The 23,057-nt window shown below is 47.1% G+C and overlaps 1 protein-coding gene across 2 annotated transcripts in view; it reads left to right on the top strand.

Moving 5' to 3' along the window:
• The window catches only part of LOC146185198 (endothelin-converting enzyme 1-like), a 40,414-nt gene extending 22,207 nt beyond the window's left edge, over positions 1-18,207 (top strand). The window contains exons 2-4 of one of the 2 annotated variants that reach the window (XM_084606166.1): positions 2,003-2,219; positions 10,250-10,397; positions 15,977-18,207. In XM_084606166.1, the coding sequence (XP_084462292.1) occupies positions 2,014-2,219; positions 10,250-10,397; positions 15,977-17,635 (2,013 nt within the window). In that variant the 5' untranslated portion in view covers positions 2,003-2,013 and the 3' untranslated portion in view covers positions 17,636-18,207. The remainder of the gene's footprint in view (positions 1-2,002; positions 2,220-10,249; positions 10,398-15,976) is intronic. The other variant, XM_084606165.1, reaches the window with a different exon arrangement.
• Positions 18,208-23,057: the final 4,850 nt, after the last annotated feature.

Here is a 23,057-nt window from a genome sequence, read left to right as displayed (position 1 = left end):
CAGGAGAGAAGGAGACGACTAAAGTACATGCAGGATGACGAAAAAAAAACAATCTTTATAGTATTTTATGTATATCTGCGCTCTCGCTTGGGACAAAACATTTCTGCAGGCTACAACTAGCATAAGTCATTGTGCACAGAGAGGCTTTTCTGGAGTCTGTAGTGATACGGTTACTGCTCTCTAAGGCGTCCTACTGCCGCCTCACCAGTAGTCTTTTGCCGATTGCGCTGTAGGTCGGACTCAAGCCAAGTGTCACCGATGTGGCTGTAAACATATCCCAATCAGTGATACAATGTATCTTCGATACTAATACGGTGTTTTCACAGCAGGTTTTCAGGTAGCTGGTTTAGGGAGGGTTCGGGGCAACATTTAATGAAAAATACCCAATCGTCACATGCACTGATCACATTGCCTTGCTCAGTATAGAATGAACGAACTAAAAAGCATGATTGAGAGCCTAGATTGTAAAAGTAGAGCAGTGAATTGATTTAGAGTAACTTCTGTCTGGGAGAATAGTTTACGATAAGTACTGAAGAAAATACTTCTACTTAGAGCGAGTAGTAACATCACGTTAAGAATATAGGAATAAAGTAAATATGAGAATTATAATGCGGTGGCACACATTTGGGAGGCCGTGCCGATTATTAGAAACAGTTTACCAATATTCCATACTGGGAATATCGCCAGCTCTATTTTATCAACACTTTACGTGAGTGCCATGTTTCCGGCCATAGATAGATGGGACGTAATCTTGGAGGCTAAAGAAAAGGTTTGAAATTAAGTGCAGGAGATCTCAGCGAGCAAGGGAAAGGAAAATGATAGGTGTAACCATTAGAGGCAGTAAGAGGGCAGATTCGATAGGAAAATAAAGGCGATTTATTAATCTATTGGCAGGAGCCGGAAAACAGAAAGGAATGGGCACGGAGAGGGCAAATGACGCGAATGCAAAATAACCAACGGTTGTATTGGAAATTGTGCGGGTTTCAAGACAAGACGCAGAAGGGGTCGGGAGAAAGTCGGGTAAGAGGAAGGTATCGGACAGACTGCGGTAGGTGAGATGGGCGCAGCGAGCAGAGAGGATGGATAGGTGAGGACTCTTATATTGGAGGCAGTTAGCTCATTATGATGCTGACAGCTTTAATAACTTGTGAATTAGCAATCTCAGTAACGAAAAAGGCTATCCGATTTTGAGACCACTACACTGAATGGAAAGTTGAGCGAGTAAAGAAAGCGGCATAAAAAATTTGGCGTCTCTACATCATGTGGACGTAAATAAAGAGAAGGCTAACAGAAACGTCGATAAAGTCAGATATACAAAGAAAGGAACTAGGAGAATAAAAAAAAAAAAAAAGATCAATCTCGCCGTCATGAGTAGATACTGGCAATAATGAAATAAAGAAAAGTTGTACCACGCTCCTATGTGATGTTAAGAAGATAGTGAGAGATCGGAAAGCGTGGCGTGACATGGTCCATAGGGTCACGAAGAGTCGGACACGACTGAACGCCTGAACTGAACTGAACTGTAACACGCTCAAAGGCATCTCATTCCTGCTTCGGCACGCGCTTCTCCTGAAGTCATGTTTGTCTCCAGACAAAATGTAGTTAGGTGAAATTTCGTATAGTTTCGAATTCGTGTTGACGGCCTGCTTGAGGTTTCCTTCGCGAAGCGAGATTGTTTATACATTGTCAGGTTCGCGCCAAGTACCTAGCGCGAAGTGAAGCATTTCACAAATTCACTGCTTCAGCGGCAGCGAAGCATGCAGGCACTAGCGACTACACTGACTACAAGGTGACGCAGTACGAGTTCGTTCAGGTTCGTCTTTATGCTCTATTTTAGGTCCCCCTCTGTGTTCGACTCCGGCTGGGTGCTTGCCGTTGACGCGGCGAAAATGGGCGCCTGAACGCATTTCATGCTTAGAAAGGCGGAAACTGCTGAAAGGGTTTCAAACGATACCTCGCGTTGATTAGATAGACTGACAAGATTTTGGTAACTCTTTTGCAGGAAGTCCAAACATGCCGTTGGGCTGTCACATCGAGCAAAGCGCAAGACAACAAGGAGCCGCAGACATCGCGGTCGGCACGCTGCTGTTCGTCTTGGTGCTCGTATTCGCGGGCCTCCTGTATGCGCTGTTCGTGCGAAAGAAGGATCCTATCGTCGTCTCTTGCACCGACGAATGCCTCAGGGCCAAGCGCTACCTCAACGGACTTATAAACGTCAAGTACGCCGTGGGTTCGGGCTCTACGCAGTGGGCTAGCTCGAAGTGATCTGCGGCTTCATTTTTCGAAGCTTTTTTGCCCATCAGTTACATGGCTTGCCCATCGGATTCTTTGTGACGATTTCACTACCGTTAAAACAGTGGAGGAGCAGTAACGAAGCACTAGCAGCCACATAATTATGTCCATGGTCCATAGTCGTTGATGAGGTCATGATTCGAGGAAAAAGTGACGATATTCTGCACAAACTTTGAGAGCACTGCAGAGGTCTGCATTGGAGAATCTGAAAGCTTGTACACTGCGGCTCTTTAGTAGCTCCTATAGGGTCATGACTCAGCAGTTTTGAGTGTCATGACTGAAGCACTTCTGAGTTTCATGACAGTATTTTTGAGTGTCATGTCTCAGCACTTTCGAGTCTCATGACTAGACAGTAGTCAAGGCCATGAATGACTTATCAAGTTATAAACTCCATAGTAATGCCCGCTGAATATCCGACCTGACTCACTCATGAAAAGTGATTATGACTCTGAATAAACTATAATGACACATATGATATACCTAGCCATGCCATATGTGTCATTATAGTATACAACTTGTCATTATATACGCATTCATGACTATCACTCTCATCTTAATGTGACGCCATATTCCATGCTACATTATGCTTCCATAGCGTGCTTCCACGTTTTGCGGTGACGTTTTCGCAAACACAGCCAAGTAAGGCTTCCGCCTTCATAAATCTTTTGCCCCAACTGTGGCTTTCGGTTCAATAACTTCGAATATTCGTGGGGCCCATACAGCGATGTTCGCGTTCCTGCGTTCAAGGTTCCTCGATGTTGTTATTTTATTGCTTACGGCCATAAAGTACCCTATTTCTAGAAGCACCGGGTCGATAATACGCTATCCTGTGCCCGTTACACGGGCAGCACCCGGATCAATTCAATATATCAGACGATAAGCAAGAAGAAAATAAACGCGCGACGCACCAATTACGAGCCCATATGTCGCTATGGCATTCTGGTTTTGTGAGCCACTACGTGGGAGACAATATTATAATAAATTGAATAGCACTGCAGAATCTGCATTGGAGTAATGCGAAAGCATCGATGCTGCGGTAGGTTGCTTCTGGTTTCTTCTAGTTGCCTTATTCCTTCCTTGTTTACCCATCTTAGTCTTTGGTGCTTTCAAATTGCGCGCCAATCCCTTCGTATGCCCTTTTTCGGCTCTACTTTCGTTTGCGTGACGACACATCCTCTACGTCACTTTATTTCACTTCTAGTTTACCCGTTTTAGTCTTTGGTACTTTCAATTTGTGCGCCAATTCCTTCGTATGCCTTTTGTCGGCTCTATTTCCTGTTGCGTGACGCCCCATCCTCTACGTCACTTTAATTCCCTTCTAGTTTACCCGTTTTAGTCTTTGGTACTTTCAATTTGTGCGCCAATTCCTTCCTATGCCCTTTGTCGGCTCTATTTCCTGTTGCGTGACGCCCCATCCTCTACGTCACTTTAATTCACTTCTAGTTTACCCGTTTTAGTCTTTGGTACTTTCAATTTGTGCGCCAATTCCTTCCTATGCCCTTTGTCGGCTCTATTTCCTGTTGCGTGACGCCCCATCCTCTACGTCACTTTAATTCACTTCTAGTTTACCCGTTTTAGTCTTTGGTACTTTCAATTTGTGCGCCAATTCCTTCCTATGCCCTTTGTCGGCTCTATTTCCTGTTGCGTGACGCCCCATCCTCTACGTCACTTTAATTCACTTCTAGTTTACCCGTTTTAGTCTTTGGTACTTTCAATTTGTGCGCCAATTCCTTCCTATGCCCTTTGTCGGCTCTATTTCCTGTTGCGTGACGCCCCATCCTCTACGTCACTTTAATTCACTTCTAGTTTACCCGTTTTAATCTCATGGTACTTTCAATTTGTGCGCTAATTCCTTCCTATGCCCTTTGTCGGCTCTATTTCCTGTTGCGTGACGCCCCATCCTCTACGTCACTTTAATTCACTTCTAGTTTACCCGTTTTAGTCTTCGGTACTTTCAATTTGTGCGCCAATTCCTTCCTATGCCCTTTGTTGGCTCTATTTCCTGTTGCGTGACGCCCCATCCTCTACGTCACTTTAATTCACTTCTAGTTTACCCGTTTTAGTCTTTGGTACTTTCAATTTGTGCGCCAATTCCTTCCTATGCCCTTTGTCGGCTCTATTTCCTGTTGCGTGACGCCCCATCCTCTACGTCACTTTAATTCACTTCTAGTTTACCCGTTTTAGTCTCATGGTACTTTCAATTTGTGCGCCAATTCCTTCCTATGCCCTTTGTCGGCTCTATTTCCTGTTGCGTGACGCCCCATCCTCTACGTCACTTTAATTCACTTCTAGTTTACCCGTTTTAGTCTCATGGTACTTTCAATTTGTGCGCCAATTCCTTCCTATGCCCTTTGTCGGCTCTATTTCCTGTTGCGTGACGCCCCATCCTCTACGTCACTTTAATTCACTTCTAGTTTACCCGTTTTAGTCTCATGGTACTTTCAATTTGTGCGCCAATTCCTTCCTATGCCCTTTGTCGGCTCTATTTCCTGTTGCGTGACGCCCCATCCTCTACGTCACTTTAATTCACTTCTAGTTTACCCGTTTCAGTCTCATGGTACTTTCAATTTGTGCGCCAATCCTTTCATATGCCCTTTTTCGGCTCTAATTCCCGTTGCGTGATACTACATCCTCTACGTCACTTTAATTCACTTCTTGTTTACACATTTTTTTTCTTTGGTACTTTCAAATTACGTGGCAGTTCCTTTCTATGCCCTTTTTCAGCTCTACTTCCGGTTGCGTGACGTCACATCCTTGAAGTCACATTAATTCACTTCTAGTTTACCCGTTTTAGTCCTTGGTACTTTCAAATTGCGCGCCAATCCCTTCATATGCCCTTTTTCGGCTCTAATTCCCGTTGCGTGATACTACATCCTCTACGTCACTTTAATTCACTTCTTGTTTACACATTTTTTTTCTTTGGTACTTTCAAATTACGTGGCAATTCCTTTCTATGCCCTTTTTCGGCTCTACTTCCGGTTGCGTGACGTCACATCCTTGAAGTCACATTAATTCACCTCTTGTTTACCAATTTTAGCCTTCGGCGCTTTCAAATGAGGCGCCAATTTCATTTATATGCCCTTTTTCGGCCCTACTTCCGGTTGCTTGACTTCACGTCCTTGACGTCACCTTAATTGACTGCCCTAATAACTACTTTAGTCTTTGGTATTTTCAAATTGCACGCCCATCCCTTCGTATGATTGATTGATTGGTTCACAGGAAGAAAAAGGCGCAGTATCTATCACACTTGTAGCTGTGGCGCCGGAGTACCGGAGTAACCCGACATCGGCGGCTGCGTTTCGATGGAGGCGAAACGAACAGGCGTCCGTGTGCTGTGCGATGTCAGCGCACGTTAAAGATCCCCAGATGGTCGAAATTACTCCGTAGCCCTCCACTACGGCTCTTCTTTCTCTCTTTCCACTTTCATTCCAACCTTCCTTCCTTCCCTTACGGCGCGGTTGCAGTGTCAACATAAAACAAGTGAGACAATTACCGCGCCTTTCCCTTCCTATAAATAAATCCGTCTTTTTAAATAAATCAGGCAGCGGAGGTGGCTCAGCTACAGAGCCAGTAGCAGGCCCGTGCATTTTCTTTTCCTCCTTCCTACAGCCACATCAACAGCAGCAACAACAACAACATCGTACATGTGGTCGAAATAATTTCGACTACCTGGGGACATTTAACGTGCACTGACATCGCACATCGACTTCGGAAAGGTGGCTGATCCTGGGCCTGATGGGGCTGGGACAGGTAGGTCACTGCCGCTTGCGGCAGGGGACAGCCTGCCACCAAATTTTCATCGGTTGAAAGCCGTCATTGCACCCGCCATCGCTTCGGTTGTGGACGACGGTTGCGGCGCGCGTCTTTCTCTCCCTCTATTTTCTTTTTCTTCTCTATTGTCTCTCTTCTGTGCATCTTACGGCGCGGTTGGAAGTACATCTTACGGCGCGGTTAACCCGACCTCGGCGGCTGCGTTTCGATGGAGGCGAAACGAAGAGGCGTCGTGTGCTGTGCGATGTCAGCGCACGTTAAAGATCCCCAGGTGGTCGAAATTACTCCGTAGCCCTCCACTACGGCTCTTCTTTCTCTCTTTTCACTTTCACTCCCATCTTCCTCCTTCCCTTAGGGTGCGGTTGCGGTGTCCACAGAAAAACAAGTGAGACAGTCACCGCGCCTTTCCCTTCCTATAAATAAATCAGTAAAAAAAATCAAAAATCGTACGGCGCGGTTGCGGTGTCCACAGAAATCAAGTGAGACAGTTACCGCGCCTTCCCCTTCCTATAAATAAATCAGTTTTTTAGAAATCAGAGGCAGCGGAGTGCCCCGCCGGGGCGGTGGTAAGACGCCCGACTACTGTGCCGGAGTACCCGGGTTCGAGCCCGACCTTGGCGGCTGCGTTTCGATGGAGGCGAAATGAAGAGGCGTCCGTGTGCTGTGCGATGTCAGCGCACGTTAAAGATCCCCAGGTGGTCGAAATTACTCCGTAGCTCTCCACTACGGCTCCTCTTTCTCTCTTTCCACTTTCACTCCCCCCTTCCGCCCTTCCCTTACGGCGCGGTTGAGGAGTCCACAGAAAACAAGTGAGACAGTTACCGCGCCTTTCCCTTCTTGTAAATTAATCAATCAGGCAGCGGAGTTGCTCAGCTAAAGAGCCAGTAGCAGGCCCGTATATTTTATTTTCCTTCTTCCTACAGCCACAACAACAACAACACGATATTGCACATCACACGGACGTCTCTCCGTTTCGTCTCCATCGAAGCACAGCCACCGGCGGTCGGGTTTGATCCCGGATACTCAGTAGCAACTAGAGAAGACGGGGGCTCGGTAGTATGCTGCAGCACCAGAAATTCGACCACAACGGAGGCGGAAGAGGTGGCCATCGCGCTAGCTCTAACACAACAACAGGTCAAAATTATAGTTACAGACTCGAAATCAGCGATTAGAAACTTTGACGCGGGCCGCATTTCGGCCATAGCAGCAAGAGTGTTGGCCAGTGGTTCACCACCGGCAGAGCAGGTCGCGCTCATTTGGACACCGGCGCACCAGGGGTTGAGGGGGAACGAGAAAGCGCACGTACTGGCCCGAGGATTAGCTACATTCCGGGATCCCAGTGACGATTTATGCGCAACCCCGTACCCCTTGCGCGATGAGGAGCCCCTGCAGTTCGACGATGACCTTAACACCTACCAAGATATCCTAAATCATTACAAATTAGGCAGATCAGTACTACCAAAAGCGTGTAAGCAACTCAACAAAAGCGAGGAGGTTATGTGGCGTAAGCTACAGACTGGAGTATTCCCGAACCCCCAGCTTTACAGCAAGTGGCACCCGGAAATTTTTAGCCCCAGGTGCAAACGTTGCGATGGCATAGCGGACATGATCCATATGATATGGACGTGTCCTAGATTTGGAGAACCTGACCGAACAGATGAGTCCTGGGAGGCACTACTTCTCAAGCAGGACGAAAAAGGGCAACGAGAAGTCATCCGTCTTGCCCTGGCCGCTGCTAAGATCCAAAGGATCCAGGTCGACGGCTGAGGGGGAGGACATGGTTGGGACAGAGCTTCGCCTCGGATCCTCACCAACCTTTTGACGGGTGCAATAAATGTTATTTCTCTCTCTCTCCGGCGCAGTAGTCGGGCATCGTGCATAACCACTGCACCACCGTGGCGTGGCAACGGAGATAATACATCTAAACAATAGCAAAATTGCTTCATCAAAGCATTTGATTGATGTTTCTCATCAAGGTTCGTCTTGAGTCTGACATTCAAGATGTGCACAAACCAACTAAGCTAAAAATAAATTGGTAGATAATATTTTAAAAAAAATTGTCATCTTCGTTCGGCTGTGCACATTTTTAATATCAGAAGCAAATGAAACATAATGATAAACATAAATGAAAAAATTTGGTGGAGAAATGGGCTGGGCACTTTGCCATCTATCTATTCTAATTCATCCATGATCAACCGTAACATGTGTTCGACTCCAGCCTATGGGAACAAGCCGAAAAAAAAAATTTAAAAGTATCTTTGATATCTATTAAGAGGGGAACGGCGAAAGCATGCCCTTCCTCTCTCCTATAATTTATTTCTCCTCGTTTGCCTCTTATTACTTGCCTCTCATCGTTTGCCTCTCTCTGTTTTCCTCTTATTATTTGACTCTTATCCTTTGCCTCTTTCTCTTTACCCTTCTCTGTTTTCCACTTTCTACTTTCCCGGTTGTTCTGTAGTCATGCTAGGTCATGCTGAGTCACGCCTAGTCATGGTAGTCATTACCCTTCATAGCTAAGCATATTTACCCATTTCCAGTCAGTTGCAGGCATTAAAAATCGTCGTTTGGCATATTGGTTCTTCCGTAGTCATACTGAGTAATCCCTAGTCATTGTAGTCATTGCCACTCATAGGAAAATTAAATATCTAAGACCACTGCTTATAAAAGCACAAAAGTTTACTGAGGTCAAAAGCGTTTTATAGACATGCGTGAAAGCTTAATTGACTGCAATAATTTGCAAGGCAACTGTTTATTATCATATCAGAATTACATATAGCGGTCATCGCAAAAACGTTTTCGCAAAAAATGAGCTGCAAGAGTGCCTCAGTTGAACCACGTGTCATGATTTTGTTTAAAGAAAGGGAACTTGGTAGAGCACAAGGTGTGCGTGATTTGGCGTGAATGACTCGGATAATAAATGTGAGCTCCAATAAACGCCTTGAACCCCTGTGACCTTCTAGTTCTTATGCGCAGAACAATAGTCTAATCTAGAGCGAGGCAGCTCAGTCGCCGAGCCTAATTATGGTCAACTTGGCTGAGTCATAAATATCCCAGCACACCAAAAACAACGAGCACTGAATTGAGGGCATCGCATTCAGATGTTCAACATCATCCCTACCATAATATCACCATTGCCGCTATAAGCCTGGCTGTGTCTGCTGTAGGACTAACATATTTGCTCCCTGTTTTCCAATAAGCCCCTTTCTGTGCTATTTCCACCTACTCAATATCCGCGGGATTCCGAATCTCGTCTATCCAATTGGCTAACTGCCATTCCGTGTTGTAATTTAGTTGCTTTAGATCCACTCCGCTGTTACTCCCATTTTACTCCATGAAATCCGCAATGACAAATTTTAATTCACTGACACAAATTAGAGTTTACATCATGTTATCTGGCGTTAATTTAGTCGCAAAATATGAGTGGATGAGGAGGCGATGACGTCACAAAGACACATAACAAGGCTGAGTTGTGAGGTGTTTTGACGTCATGAGACCACCTGAAACCATGCTACACCATGTGACCACGTGAGAAGGACGAGTTTATAGATGCGTTGATCAAGGGACATGGCTTAGAATGATGATATGGGCCCGGCGGAAATCGGCAGCTGCGGTGCATCCTGCGGTGAATTAAGTGACCTCGTCAATTTAACGCCAGTGTTAAAGGCCCGTTCTTCACAATGCACAGCTTCGGTGTTGTCGTTCTGGGTACTCTGAGCGGAACAGCGCGGAAATGGCTCTGGCGGGTGGTAGTTAGTGGCTGCCATAGCCTTAGACTGGCCGATTTGGCAGGAGCTGCCAACTAGAGTTTCTCCGTCTAAATGGGAGGGGAGATCAAAATAGACTTCCAGGATCCCTTGCACAACGCGCCAGGCGTACTGTACGCCTAGGCTTCGCGGACACGTTCGTAGGGCTTGGTTAAGTGTCGCATTATATCTGCGTCGTGCGGTCTTTCGCATATTGTGGCGGCTAAGGACTATTACTCTAAGGAGCATATGTGATATATGAGCGGAAGGAATTTGGAAATTAGTGATTTAGAAAGTAGAAATGTGCATGTGTGCGAACAAAGTTTCGCAAGGACAGCTGGCTAATAGAATCTGCTAACAATGTCGCCTGTTGTGTTATACCCTTGAAGCCGGAGCTGAAGTGTTCCCGCTAATTTCTTTTTCTCTCCTTGCTGTTTGGCCAGGTACGACGCGTGCGACGACTTCTACGAGCGAGTGTGCAGTTCTTGGAGGTACAAAAAGTCGTCCTTCCTTCTGGATATGTTCAAGGAAGCCAGAGCGAGCCTCAACAGCAGCCTTCTTGTTGCGAGCACCGCTTCCGCGTCTGCAGAGGTGAGGCTTCATGCTTGACAGTTTTGGTGGTGCATCTACTGCAGCGGTACTAAAGAATCGGGCTTACTGCTGCCTTAAGCGCACTGTGGCGTGCTACGCTCAAGCCCTAACCTAACCTAACCTAACCTAACCTAACCTAACCTAACCTAACCTAAACTAACCTAACCAACATAACCCAACCTAACCTAACAGATAGGAATGCAATATGGTTGCTGGAGGACACTGCACTATTGCTCGCCAGCAGTAACATCGCCTTGATTCCGAAACAATATGTTTGTTTTCTTTGTCGGTGTACGCGACTTCATGCCTTTTTTTTTGTTTCTGACTCTATGTTTTCAGTATTATGAATCTGCATCGTGGCTATAATTTTGTTACCAAATAATGTTATTAGTTCAGGTCCATGTTTGTTTAAGCTCGCTGGAAAAGAAGCACGAAAAAAAAAAGAGCAGCACGGAAATTAAAGAAGCCCCATCGAGGAAAAAGAATTAGTTGCTGCACGGAATGTTCGAAATGCGCATGATTTTGGAACAAGCGTGAATACGTCCCGAAAAGGGTAATGCATTAGGCTCTAGAGAGAATGGCCCGGAGGCCGTCCAGCCTGGTTTCAACAGGTGGCCCCAGAATGTATACATGTATTTGCAGCTATCAAAACGCGACAAATTCTCTTACGAAGTTTACCAGCCGCGAATTTGTTGGATTCCGGTGGCTTTAGAAAAATGGGATCAACGTATTACCTTTTAATTCAGGCGGAAACATCTCACACTATTATTATTCCTGCTTTTTGTCGCACTACTTGCAGTGAGCAGTGTATCAAACCTTTATTAACTTATATTATAGAAAAAGGTACCTAGGCCTAAGCCCCCAGGAGCGAGGGACGAGACAGCTAACGCGGATCTAGTTCAGAACAGAACAGCTAGCGGTTGCTTCAAGTGCCATCGCCAGCCGCCGTCTTTATTTTCTCCCTACAGCGGTCGTTCTTTGGCCGCGCTCTTGGCGGAGCCAGCGGAGGCGTTACAGGGCCCCATCCTTAGACTGGGAGTTGAAAGTGAACTGAAGGCTGGTGGCTCAGGAGCAGTAACGGGGAGTAGTAAACCGCGGAAGTGGGTTGCCTATGTCGCGCGGCATTGCGAGTCACTCGGTACGCCGGCTTAAGACGGTCCAAACTGACTATCTCTTGATGGTCACTTTGAAACAGGATGACAGTTTTCGGGGTGCGGCGAATGACGCGGAATGGTCCGTCGTAGGTAGAGGGTTAGCAGTCGCCAGAGAGCGTCGCGGCCAACAAAGCATGTGGGAAGTGGCAAGATCGGAGTGTCGAAAAATGGCAATGCGGCGGAAAGGAAGAGGCGGCACAGACCTGAGGTCTTTAACACAATTCATGAGATGCTACAGGTGCTCTGTCGGCTGATCTGGTAACTGCGAAGATGTGAACAAGTTGCCGGGGAGACACAGGGAAGTACCGTATACACCAGCTCTGCTGCAGAGCACTGTGAGCTCGAAGGACGGTCCTTAAACCAAGTAGCACAATCGGCAGGGCGTAAACACAGTTGATGCAATTGAGCCTGGTAGCTAAGACGGCCTTCAACTGACGATGAATGCGTTCCACCGTGCCTTTGGCGGATGGTGGTACGCGGTGGTGCGGCAATGCCTGGTGCCGAGGATGCGGTTGAGGGCAGCAAACAGGATGGATTCATATTGACGCCTACTGTTTGTTGTCACGGTGCGATGTTACAGCGGCGGTGTCCCTGATGGGCACAGTCTCCGGTGGGCGTGTAAAACGATCGATCATGGTGAGGAGGTAAAGATAACGTTGAGACATGGGTAGAGGATCCACGATGTCAAGATGAACAAGGTCGAACCAAATTCGAGGGCCCGTATTCCGGGTTTGCGTCGTTATCGAAAGTGTAGCTATCTCCCTGACCTCGAGTCATCTGACTGGTGGAAACGCTGGAACATGATATTGCCACCCCTTCCGGTTCCGTAGTGGCAACACTCGATTCCGGCATTTCTACCAATCAGATGACTAGAGGTCAAGTGAGATAGCGACACTTCGAAGGTGGAAGGAAGGCCTAATGAGGTGTTTTGGTATGACGGGAGAACTGTGTCGCCTGACAGGGAAGGCATGTACGCATAAAACGCTCGTACATCGCCGTAGATTGAGGGCCAGACATAACGCTGGGTGGAAGGCGCTGGATAGTCCGAACTCCTGGATGAAATAAGTTGTGCAGCGAGTGGAAAAAGGCATGACGTAATGAAATCAGAACTAAAGGGCGGGGAAGCTCAGCTGAGAGATCGCACCTTAATGGTTCAGTGTGCATGGATGGGGCACAAGCCGCAGTCGTAGAGAACTGGGGTTCTATCGGAAAGCCTTCAACTCTCTCTCATCCTGAGTGCAGACAAAAATGCGGCCCAATCGACGGTTTAAGATGGAAAGGAAACTACAACTATACGAGAAAGGGCATCAGCGGTGCTTTTGTCGGCAAATTTCAAGTGGCGGATGTCGGAAGTAAATTTCGAAATATATGCGAGATGGCGAAGTTCGCGGGACACGTATTTTGACGAGTTGATCAGAAAATCATACGCTAGCCAGTACTTGGAACTTGCATCTTTCCAGAAAATTTCAGAAGTGCTGTATCGGAGCTTAAACCGCGAGAACCTCGCGGCTAAAGGCATTGCAGCAAATCTCGCCTGGAAGTAGCTTGCGTAAGTAAAATGTTAACGGCCGCCAATCGGAGGGAATTACTTGTGTAAAACGTCTCCGACAGCCAGGCTGGATGTATCCATCAACGACCTAGTAGGGAACCTAGCAGGGATGGTGATGTGCTGATAGATCAGAAGCACGGCGTTGGAAACAGCTTGCTTGGCAGCAGCAATGGCGGCCTTGGCTTCTGGTGACCAAGGAGTGGCAGAGGCCGGGCCAGCGGCTGACCGAAGGAGGCATGTGAGCAGGCGGAGCAGCTCTGCACAGTGCGGTACAAAGCAGCGGGAAAAATTCCCCAGCAACAGGAATTGGCGTTACCGACGCAGGGTAGTAGGTTGGCGATATTCCTGGATGGTCTAGACGTGGGATGGGACAGGACAGATACCGTGCGATGAGATGTGATTAACCAAAAACCTGAGCTCAGGTACGCCAAGAACACACTTCTTGGCAATCACGACCAGGCCATAGGTGTTAGAAAAAGTCATGCAGATGGTGCTCGTGATCTCCAGGCGTAGGACTGGCAGTTAGGACGTCACAGATTACGCGAACACACTAGGGAGGCCCGGGTGACCTCAGCAATGAAGCCCTTGAAGGTTTGAGCCGAGTTGCGGAGCCCGAAAAACATCGGCACGTACTAGAACGAACCCAAGGGCGTCGTGATGGCGGACTTAGAAATGTCCGCTGGTTCGACGGAAATGTGGTAGCCTTAGCAAGATCTGCTTCACCGAATACTGTGCAGCCATTCAGGGGCGATGTAAAATCTTGTATGTGTGGCCGCAGATAGCTGTCGTGGACAGTCTTGGTGTCCAACGCTCGATAATCCCTGTAGGGACGCCAGTCACCAGGATCCCGATTGCGCACTAGATGCAGCGGAGAAGAAGCTCATGCACAGGACGATGGCGTATAATGTCGAGCTGCAGCATGCGGTAAAACTCCCGTTTGTCGATATATAGGCAGTCCTCAAACAGACGGGAGACGGGATCGCGAGGTTGCTGGAGGGCCGCGAGCCGCAATTCGTTGTGTCACATTATGCTTAGGAAGCTGGGGGAGGTTGCACGGCTTGGTTAACTCGGGAAACTCCTCCAAGATTTTATTGAACGGAAAGGAAGGTATCAAGGTGCAGATGCCGATGAGAGGAAAATTGGACAGGACTCCGAAGATAGAGGGACGAGTCAAACCATCTGTCAGGCGATGACACCACACACTGACGCCCAAATCGAAGCAGGACAGCGAATTTGAGCCACCAAAGAGATGGACGTCAGCTATGACGAAAAGCCGTTGAAAAACACGGCGAAGGTCTAAGTCGAGGGCCGGAGAGCGAAGTCTTTACGTTGGTATAAACGAGATGTTCGCAGCACGAAGCGACTGGCCTGTGAACTTCCAACGGTCACCCCTAGAGGCGGGAACACACTGATTTCCACTCTCGTGCCTACGAAGAACCGAGCGCCAGAGAGTTTGTCGGTAACTAAGAAAATAAGGCTGGTACGATGAGCGAGATCACAGGCCGCCCTAAGTGTGCCGAGGCAGGCTTTTTCTGACAATGAACAATAAAATGTGCATCTGGTGTCCAGATATCGGGAGAGCAGGTGGTACCAACAAAAAGAGCGGAGAGCGTAGAGCTCCGAGCATGACCAAGAGCGAAATGGCCGGGTAAGGTGGCGGCAAGACAGCAGTGACGGATGGAGTATCCACTTAATGAACCTGATCGGTGAGCTCCGCCAGGCCATCGAGGGTGATGTCGCCGGCCGCCCAAGGCGAACGGCTGACGCACTTGTTGAAGGAAGAGCTCCGGAGGGAACGCGGCGTTTTTGCAGTCGCTCCATTCCCAGAGAAGCTGCCGCATCCGGCACAGGAAGTGAGAGAGCCGCCTGTCATCGAGGTCCTGCTCGGCATTCAACTGCGGGAGACGGGCGGGGTCCGAAGTCATCATTTTCTCTAGCACTTTGACTTTGAGGTGCTGATATAGTGTCTTTTCCGCGGGTTCGGAGAGTAACTCCGAGAGCTCGTTGTTAACATCAGGAGGAAGCGAAGAAACGACCAGGCAGTAGCGCGTCGTTTCCGAGGTAATGCAGTAGAGGTGATTCTGCGCCTCAGTCTGCAAAAACCAAAATTGCGGGTTATGGGGAAGCAACAGCGACGAGACGTACTACGGGTACCGCTCCGTACTGATATTGCCTTGATGAGTCATGGTGTTGGTTCTCCAACGTCAAACCCTCGAAAGCCTCAGGAGCGAAGGTCGAGAGAACTGACATAGATTTACGCCTGAAAAGAACAGCCAGCCTTGGCTCCACGTACCACCACAGCCGTTGTCTTTATTTTATTCTCCCAGTGGCTGTGCGTTGGTCGTGCTCTTGGCGGAACCAGAGGAAGGCGCTGCAAGTATAATGCGGGTACTCAGGATTGGAAGTGTTGGATCCAGACATTCAGCAAACATTTTTTTTCGTGGGTTGAAGATGACGAGGGAATGTACGGGCTAGTAAATGCCTGAAAAGAATATTGACAGCAGAACTTGAGGAGAAAGGAAGGTGGGAGATACGCCTCGGATCCCCCTTGATGAGTACTGGCTGGTAGGAGCTGTTCATCATTACGTAAATTTACTTACGTGCTGTCGGCAGTAAAACAAACATAAAATTACCCATTTAGCTCTACCTAACATGCTAGAATATCGCTCGGTATATTTAACACGTGACGTCGCATGTACGCACCTTCATATATTTCAGTCGATGGCCTCACGTATTTGCATGAGAACAAGTTTTCGTTAGGTATTCACGCCGCATACACTTCTGCTGATGCATAGCACATGTTCTCACAGTTTGCATGAACATAATGCTTACGGTACAGATTAGAAGAATCACCGCTGCGTATGAACTACACGCAGGTAAGGCACGCCAGGGAAGTTTACCAGAGTTGCTACAGATACGCTGCTTCGAGAACGCGCCTCGATGACACACTACGAGCCGCCGATGAGATTGTCAGCTTCAGCAGTCTCCGTGGGGCAGAAAACTGGAACGAAATTCTTCAACAATTGATTCGCTTGTCGCTAGAGGTGGGCATCAGCAGTGTCTTCTCCGTGCGTTTCGTGCGCGAGAAAGACCGAGTTCTTCTTCAGATATCGTCTGGCACCTCAATAAGACAGAAACTGAGCCCCGAAGGTGGCCCCAAGGAGTTCCAACATGTCGCACGCGAAGCGTTCAGCGCGTCAACAGAAAATATCCTCGCGATTGATTTGAAAGTAAGCGAGGTGTTAACGGTGGGCACAAGCAAAGACGAAGGCGAAGAGCAAGGGTTGCTGGACAGTTTTGTGCGCGGTGCCATTCCGGGCCTAAGCGCCATCGATTGGGTCATCGCGGTGAACAAGGTGGTGCCAAAGTTGACCCACATCCGAATGATCGACATCGTCATCGCCCGCAGGATGAACCTCGTTAGGGCAGCGCTTGGTGTGCTGGTGGCGGCTGGCCTTCAGAATGCTGTGGATTACCTTGTCGCCAACACACAGGCCCAAATCATCGGCGTCGAGTTTGGGAAGTCGCGGATAAAATCGGACATTGACGTGCGCAATTTCTGCCTGTATGTGACTCAGATTGGCACTACCTATTCGTGGCCATATATCGTGACGGAAGTGCTCCTCTCCACAGGTAAATACCGTGCACTAGATGAAATGTTTATGTCCATCAAAAAGACGCTGACAGAAAGCTCTGTGATGTCCTGGACCAGTGATGGCGACAACTTAAAAGCAGCTGTGGAGGTCGCCAAGACTTCACTGATCACTGCTCAGGATCAGCCGCGTGTCACTATTCCTGCAGCTGATCTGCACGATACCAAGAGCGTGTACGCGAATGGTGGAAGCACGTTCATTGCTGTCTTTTTCAAGGGGATCAAGTCGTATCATCTCTTTTGGATGAGCCATCCGCCTTCGACGGAGGTTTTGTTGCTAGAGGAGCAAGAACGTCTAGGCAGTATGCTGTACATACCCTCAATCAGCGCAGTCGTAGTGCCCAGCCTGTACCAAACGCCGGAGCTCTTCTATTCACCGAGCGTTCCCGTATACTTCAATTACGGCACAGTGGGCGCCCACCTCGCGAAGGCCATAGTGGTCGCTTTCGCCTCGGCAGCGGCTCACACTACTGCCGACGGGCGTCGGGAGCCGTGGTGGAGCGATCTAGATCCCGAGCGCTCCAACAGCACGATTGCCTGCTTGCTCCAGCTTCGCTGGGAGCTCGGCCTGCGTAACATCGGGACCCAAACCAACGAGAAGGATATATACTCCGTGATCATCAAAGCGCTAAGCCTTCGGCTCGCTTTTCAAGCCATGCGCGATAGTTTTAAGGACGTCAACCGAGAGGACCTGCTCAGCACCCAGTGGAATGAAGCCGTAAGAACATTTTTCACACGGTTTTGCCTAGTGTTCTGCACTAACTTCAATAGAGAGGGAGACAGAGAGAACTGCCTGCTGCCTCTGTACAGCATGGAAGAGTTCAGTGTAGCCTTCGAGTGCCACACGAAGTCCTCCTTTAAGGGGAGTATATGTCCTTTTTAACATCTAGAGTGGGGGCGTCAGCGTATTGTTTACTTGTTACATGCGTAGAAATAACAGCTTCACTGTAAGACTAAATTAAGCCAGTGAGCCTGCTAATTGCCTTTTAGGAGCTAGATATGAGCGCTTGCTTTAGGATTCCATTTGGCTCGAATGATTGTAGGCTCAAATGTGAAGTTTGATAGTGTGTTGTGCAACCTGTAGATTTGAACTTTGTACATTGATTGCATGATGTGATAAACCTTCATGTAATGTGTCCATTAGTTCGTGTTGTGTCTTTCGCTTGAAGAATCTCTTATCAATCAATGAAGCGGCGCATGGCGTTTTAAATATATAAATTCACGAATTGCTCGCTTTTATGCCAGAGGTCAGAAACGGTAACATGCAACTACGTTTTTACAAGTAGAGTGCTTGCATTGTCTGTGGAACAGCCTGTGTTAGTGATACATAGCCATTAATTCCTGCGTTTTGTCAGAAAAATGAATATTTAAAATATAGTCCTTTCTATGTGCTGCGTATACTATTGCGGTAAAACTTTAGATATGTTATACTTCTGTGGTGTTACAGCGTGTGAACAATCTTTAGGTTTCCTCTTTATGCGCTTAATTGCAAGCTTACTTTCCTAGGGAACAAATAAAAAGTAGACAAGAACAGGGACCTTAAGAAAAGGTCCATGAATTTTTGCAATTCATGCAATTAGTTCTTATTCATTTATACAGCAGTGCTCTAGCACGATGGCTGCCTTGTTGACAGGTTACTGATTCACGTTGCTTCCTGGCCGTTTGCTTCTCTGTCATTTTGTATGACTATTGTTCGATGAGAGCCATTAGCTGATTTCGATATTTTTATTCCTTCAGTACAAGTGTACGCGAAAGTAAGAGCAAATATTTGCATCTAATCGATCTCATGGACACTTTATGCAATACTACTGCAATACTGTAGTTTTTTGTAGTTCACCATTAGGGAAATAGTATCAGCTAAGACAGCCTAAAAAACTATGCTATGAGTGGGAAATGAGGAGAATCGCTAGGATGTTTCTTCGCAAGGGAGAATGCGCAATGAGCGTCGATTCGGCCACAGTATGGAGTAATATGTCCGCTTAAATTTCTGGCCATTTCAACCATTCGTTGTCTGAAAATCTATTTATGCATGAGGGATTGCATCTGAAACACAAGTTGAGAATGATACGAATGTGATGTTTTTAGTAGCGCAGGTACACGTTAACAGGTACAAGAATGTAATAGCACTGAGGGCTCCGGAAAAGTTTGAGGTCCATGCCTGCTATGATTTCTGATTTGTCATTATAATATCCCTGTTTTCCATCCAGCTTATGGTGATGCAAGGGCCTCTGAACCACCGGTCATATATGTGCAAAAATAAGAATAACGATATATTGACAAGTGGCCCGGGTTCTATACAACTCACTTCCTGCAGCTCCAAGTAGGTGCTTTGAGAAGTCTCGGAGAGTTTTATACTGTGAAATGTAGGGTGAAGCATACAGAAACACGATTACTATTCGTGCTAATCGGGTGCATAGAAAATAAGCTCGCGGTTTACGTTTGGCAGTATTGAGTTCAGTCAGGCTTTTTCTGACTCCCGCTTGGAATCTTGGGGTGAGAGGTGTTAGACTTGCTGCCTTGTTCGCGGTTCGTCTTGTCAGTTGCGAAGACTTGTATCCAAGAGCCTTTACGGTTTCGGCGCACAAACAGTTTGCTGAAACGAACCGGGAGATTTGACCATTCTGCTGTATATTATGTAACAACGTATGTATGTCTGCAACGTATGTACATCTCTCACCAGCTGACACCAGAAGTGCAGTTTTATGCTTATGCATATTTTCTGTGGATGTAGTAAAAAATTAATTTCTCATTAGCGTCAACAAAAAGTGAACCATGTCAGAATGCTATGCATCTGTAACGGACAATGCGCTGTCTGCAAAGAAAAATTGTCTTGCTCAAGGAATACAACCAGAGAACGACTACTTATTAGAGGTATAGTCATTCTATACTATATTGAATATCTATTCCCTTCCGACAAACAATGTTTCACCTTGGCAGATTTAATTAAAAGTTAAATATGCAGATACATCATCTTTGCTTGAAGTAACAAGGAACCCGATTTGCTTCAAGCACTTGTGGTACACCTGGATGTAAAACGGTACCGGCGAGGACAGGGTCTTTCCTTGTGCCTCACAGATTTATGAGTGCCCAGCTGCAAGGCTATTAAAACAAATAGGGGGGGGGGGGGTCACTTAAGCTCCGCATTTAAGGGTACGACGCGACAGCGTAGGCTGCCAACCGACATGCAAAGCCTCGCTTTAAACAAACTGTCTGCATGTGCCTACGTGGCCTCTGAGTATCGCGCCTGAGTCGGCATTCAAGGTTGATTCGTATCAGGTTTCCTACCTTACATGAGAAACTCGAGTTGGCATCTCTTTTCATGTTTCTGATATCATGTGGTCTCGGTTAGTCGCACGAACCATCGAATAACCAGTGCTCGGCCATGTCACCTGTCAGCTTACACCTGCCAGCGCCATGCCGAAATCAGCTCTTTCCATTGGCAGTGTTGGCAGCTCCTGCCATGTGTCAGGTGAGCCTACGTCCTGTCAGTTCGCGGCCATGCCAGCTTCCAGCTGCAATCTGTCAAAGCCATGCTTGCCATCTTTCGCTCGCAACGCGGACACCAACGCTGTCGTTTTCCTCGTAAATTGCGCTTTAACAATCTCGCGTTGATAACCTCGTTTCTTCATTGGTTTTGGTAATGAAGATGTTTCATTATGATGCCACTGCGTGGTTTTTCAAGTTGTCATTGGCGTTAAAAATCCCGGACATAAGCATGTTCTTTACCGGGGGAATGCGTGCACAGCTCACGTATCGAGGTCATGTATCGAGGTCTGTTGCAGCGTTGCTCCTATTAAGTCTGTGTATAGTGAGTGCCCATTTCGCAGGTTTAGCAAAACTGCATGAGTGACAAGGAGGCGCTGCGAATTAAGCGTTTGTTGTACTAAGTTGCGTTTTGAATTCACCTTTAAGAGAACAAATAACAAGGTTAAATGACAAAAAACAAACAAACAAGGAAAGACGCTTCTCTCGGCGAAAAAAAGTTTCATATGATTCTTTAAAATGACTCGTTCGCATCATGCCGATGGTGACGATGTTATTGTTTCTGAGAATACAAGGTGTACTGCCTGGGATGGACGATGCAAGATGTTTCCAGCCCAATCTTCCTTTAAGATATCGAAGCCGACATCCGCCACCTGCTGGCGGTATGTCGAGCACTCAACGCAACGGCAATCCTGTACCCGCTTGACATGGCTCTTGCGTCGGAAAATGTTCTGCCGTATGATGTTGATCACATGGGTGTTGTTATAGGTTTCGTCTGACGTTCATCACATCACTAAACTAGAAGTAAGTTAAAGCAGATAAAGAAATAAATATAAATATTTCTTTTGTCCCGAGTCAACCAACGCCACTTGAAATTATAACGCAGAAGGAACTCACCGCAAATAATCTATGGGGATTAGCTACTGATTTTGAACTTGTGATGGTGCCTGCAAAGGTCGGAACATCTCGTGTAATCGCTTGATGCGGTTTCTAGGATGGGGGCGAAATCACGTAGTAAACGTTCTGCAGGATGGTACTCCGCAGCCATAAAGGCGGCAAGCAGGAGCGGGTCTGGAATGTCGGTTACATGTCGCGTGAAATTTACTGCGGCGAACTCAGTGGTGTAGCGAAGTGCGTGTGACCGGTTTCCGCTTTTAGTAAAATGCTGCGACGCAAGTGAAATCCCTCGGCGAATTCTTTGGCACTCGCATGGTAACGTCAAGTAAATGCAGGTTAGGCCAGGAGGGTGGTTGTTATGCTAATGAATAGTAGATACTGAATTCAGTTGTCAAAGGAAAGACCTCCGAAGTAAGTGTGAGGCAGCACTATTAAAAGTGTACCAGCCAGGAATGAATGTAGGACATATCAGTGTTGGATGGACTGATCTTAACAACTGAGAGGACAGGTATTCGTAAGGCTCAGGACTGAAAAACAACTTCCCAGGGCTAAATATGATCCACACTTTGGAGAAGAGTGAATGGATCCTGTTTCTGTTAACATCGTGGTGACGAAAGGCCAACTATTGCGCTCCAAAGGTACCCCCTTTTCGAAAAAGACACTTTTCAGCTAGACGATAGGAGCAACATGAGGTACTTGAAGAGGACAAGCTGTCGGGTTAGTTGGTTTTCCATCGTTTTTGCAGCGCGTAGCCGGACAAGGACTGCGCCTGTGTGTCCTATTTGTTCCTCCGTGCTTTGTCCTTCTCTGGCTACGCGCTGCAAGAACGATTGAGGTACTTGATATTTTTTGCCCGCATCACACAGTCGCTACTGAAGATAAGTATACAGTTTACTGCATTGTACAGGAAACAGGAGGCATTCTTCTTGCTTGACTGTGTTTTTTACTGGAGGCTTGACGTCTTAACGAATGATTTGAATAATGGCATGATTGTGCATTTTAAAATAAGACGTCTTTTTGCGCAGCCATTTATTTCTACTCTTGAAACAAGATCAATTCACCTCAGGTAGGGATGTGCGGATAGCATTTTTTCCGAGGCGAATTGTACACATACAGTGCACCTTCGCTACCGAATTAAGTGCGCATAAAATAGCAATAGCACTGAATCAAATACAACTCAATTCTTTGCGTTAATATATGATACATTTGCGAATAAATACACTAAATAAGCAATAGTCTTTGAAGAACCGAAGCGGCGCAGCGGTACGATTTTAACTTGTGTAATGAAAGGTGTAGCTGTTAGACACAGCGCAAAATTCCACAAAGGAGCTGCAACACAAATTCAGCCTGTCACCTTTATGTGCATAATGTTACATATGCAGAAGAATGTCCTTTTCTTATTGCTGACGAAGGATAATAAGTCAAACGTGGGAGCCATAACCGTTGGCATCGGGCATCAAGGCACGGTTGCTGAACTCGTCATAAGTTGCCATGTCATCCAGGCTTAGAAGCCAGGCATGGGCAATTAAAACACTACCACAGAAATGAACCACGTAACAGCACTGAACACTGCATGTCATGCATTCTGGTCGCTGCCGGAAAAATGGTACGCCTCGCCGTTTTATACTCGCGGGTAGGGTGCTTGACAATCGATCTGGAAGATCCATGTTAGATGCTGGTCATTGCAGCCTCGTTGTGATGGAGGCACGAAATAATGCGCCCCTGTACTGTGATATGTAAGTGGGCGTGACAGAACTCCACGTGGTCGAAATTATCTGTAGCCTTACAGCATGGCGTCGGTCAAAGCCCGAGTTGCATTGGGACGCCAAAACCGACAAACCGCGGTAAGTATCGCTGGCATAGGCCATATGCTTTTCAAAAAGCCACGAACAAAAAAACCATCGCTGCCCTTTTCGAACCTCATA

This window comes from Amblyomma maculatum, chromosome 6 (assembly GCF_055883805.1).
Source record: "Amblyomma maculatum isolate TAMU_Amacu chromosome 6, ASM5588380v1, whole genome shotgun sequence".
Lineage (NCBI taxonomy): Eukaryota > Metazoa > Arthropoda > Arachnida > Ixodida > Ixodidae > Amblyomma > Amblyomma maculatum.
The sequence above is the reverse complement of the archived record's forward strand: the minus strand, read 5'-3'. Positions and strand labels throughout refer to the sequence as shown.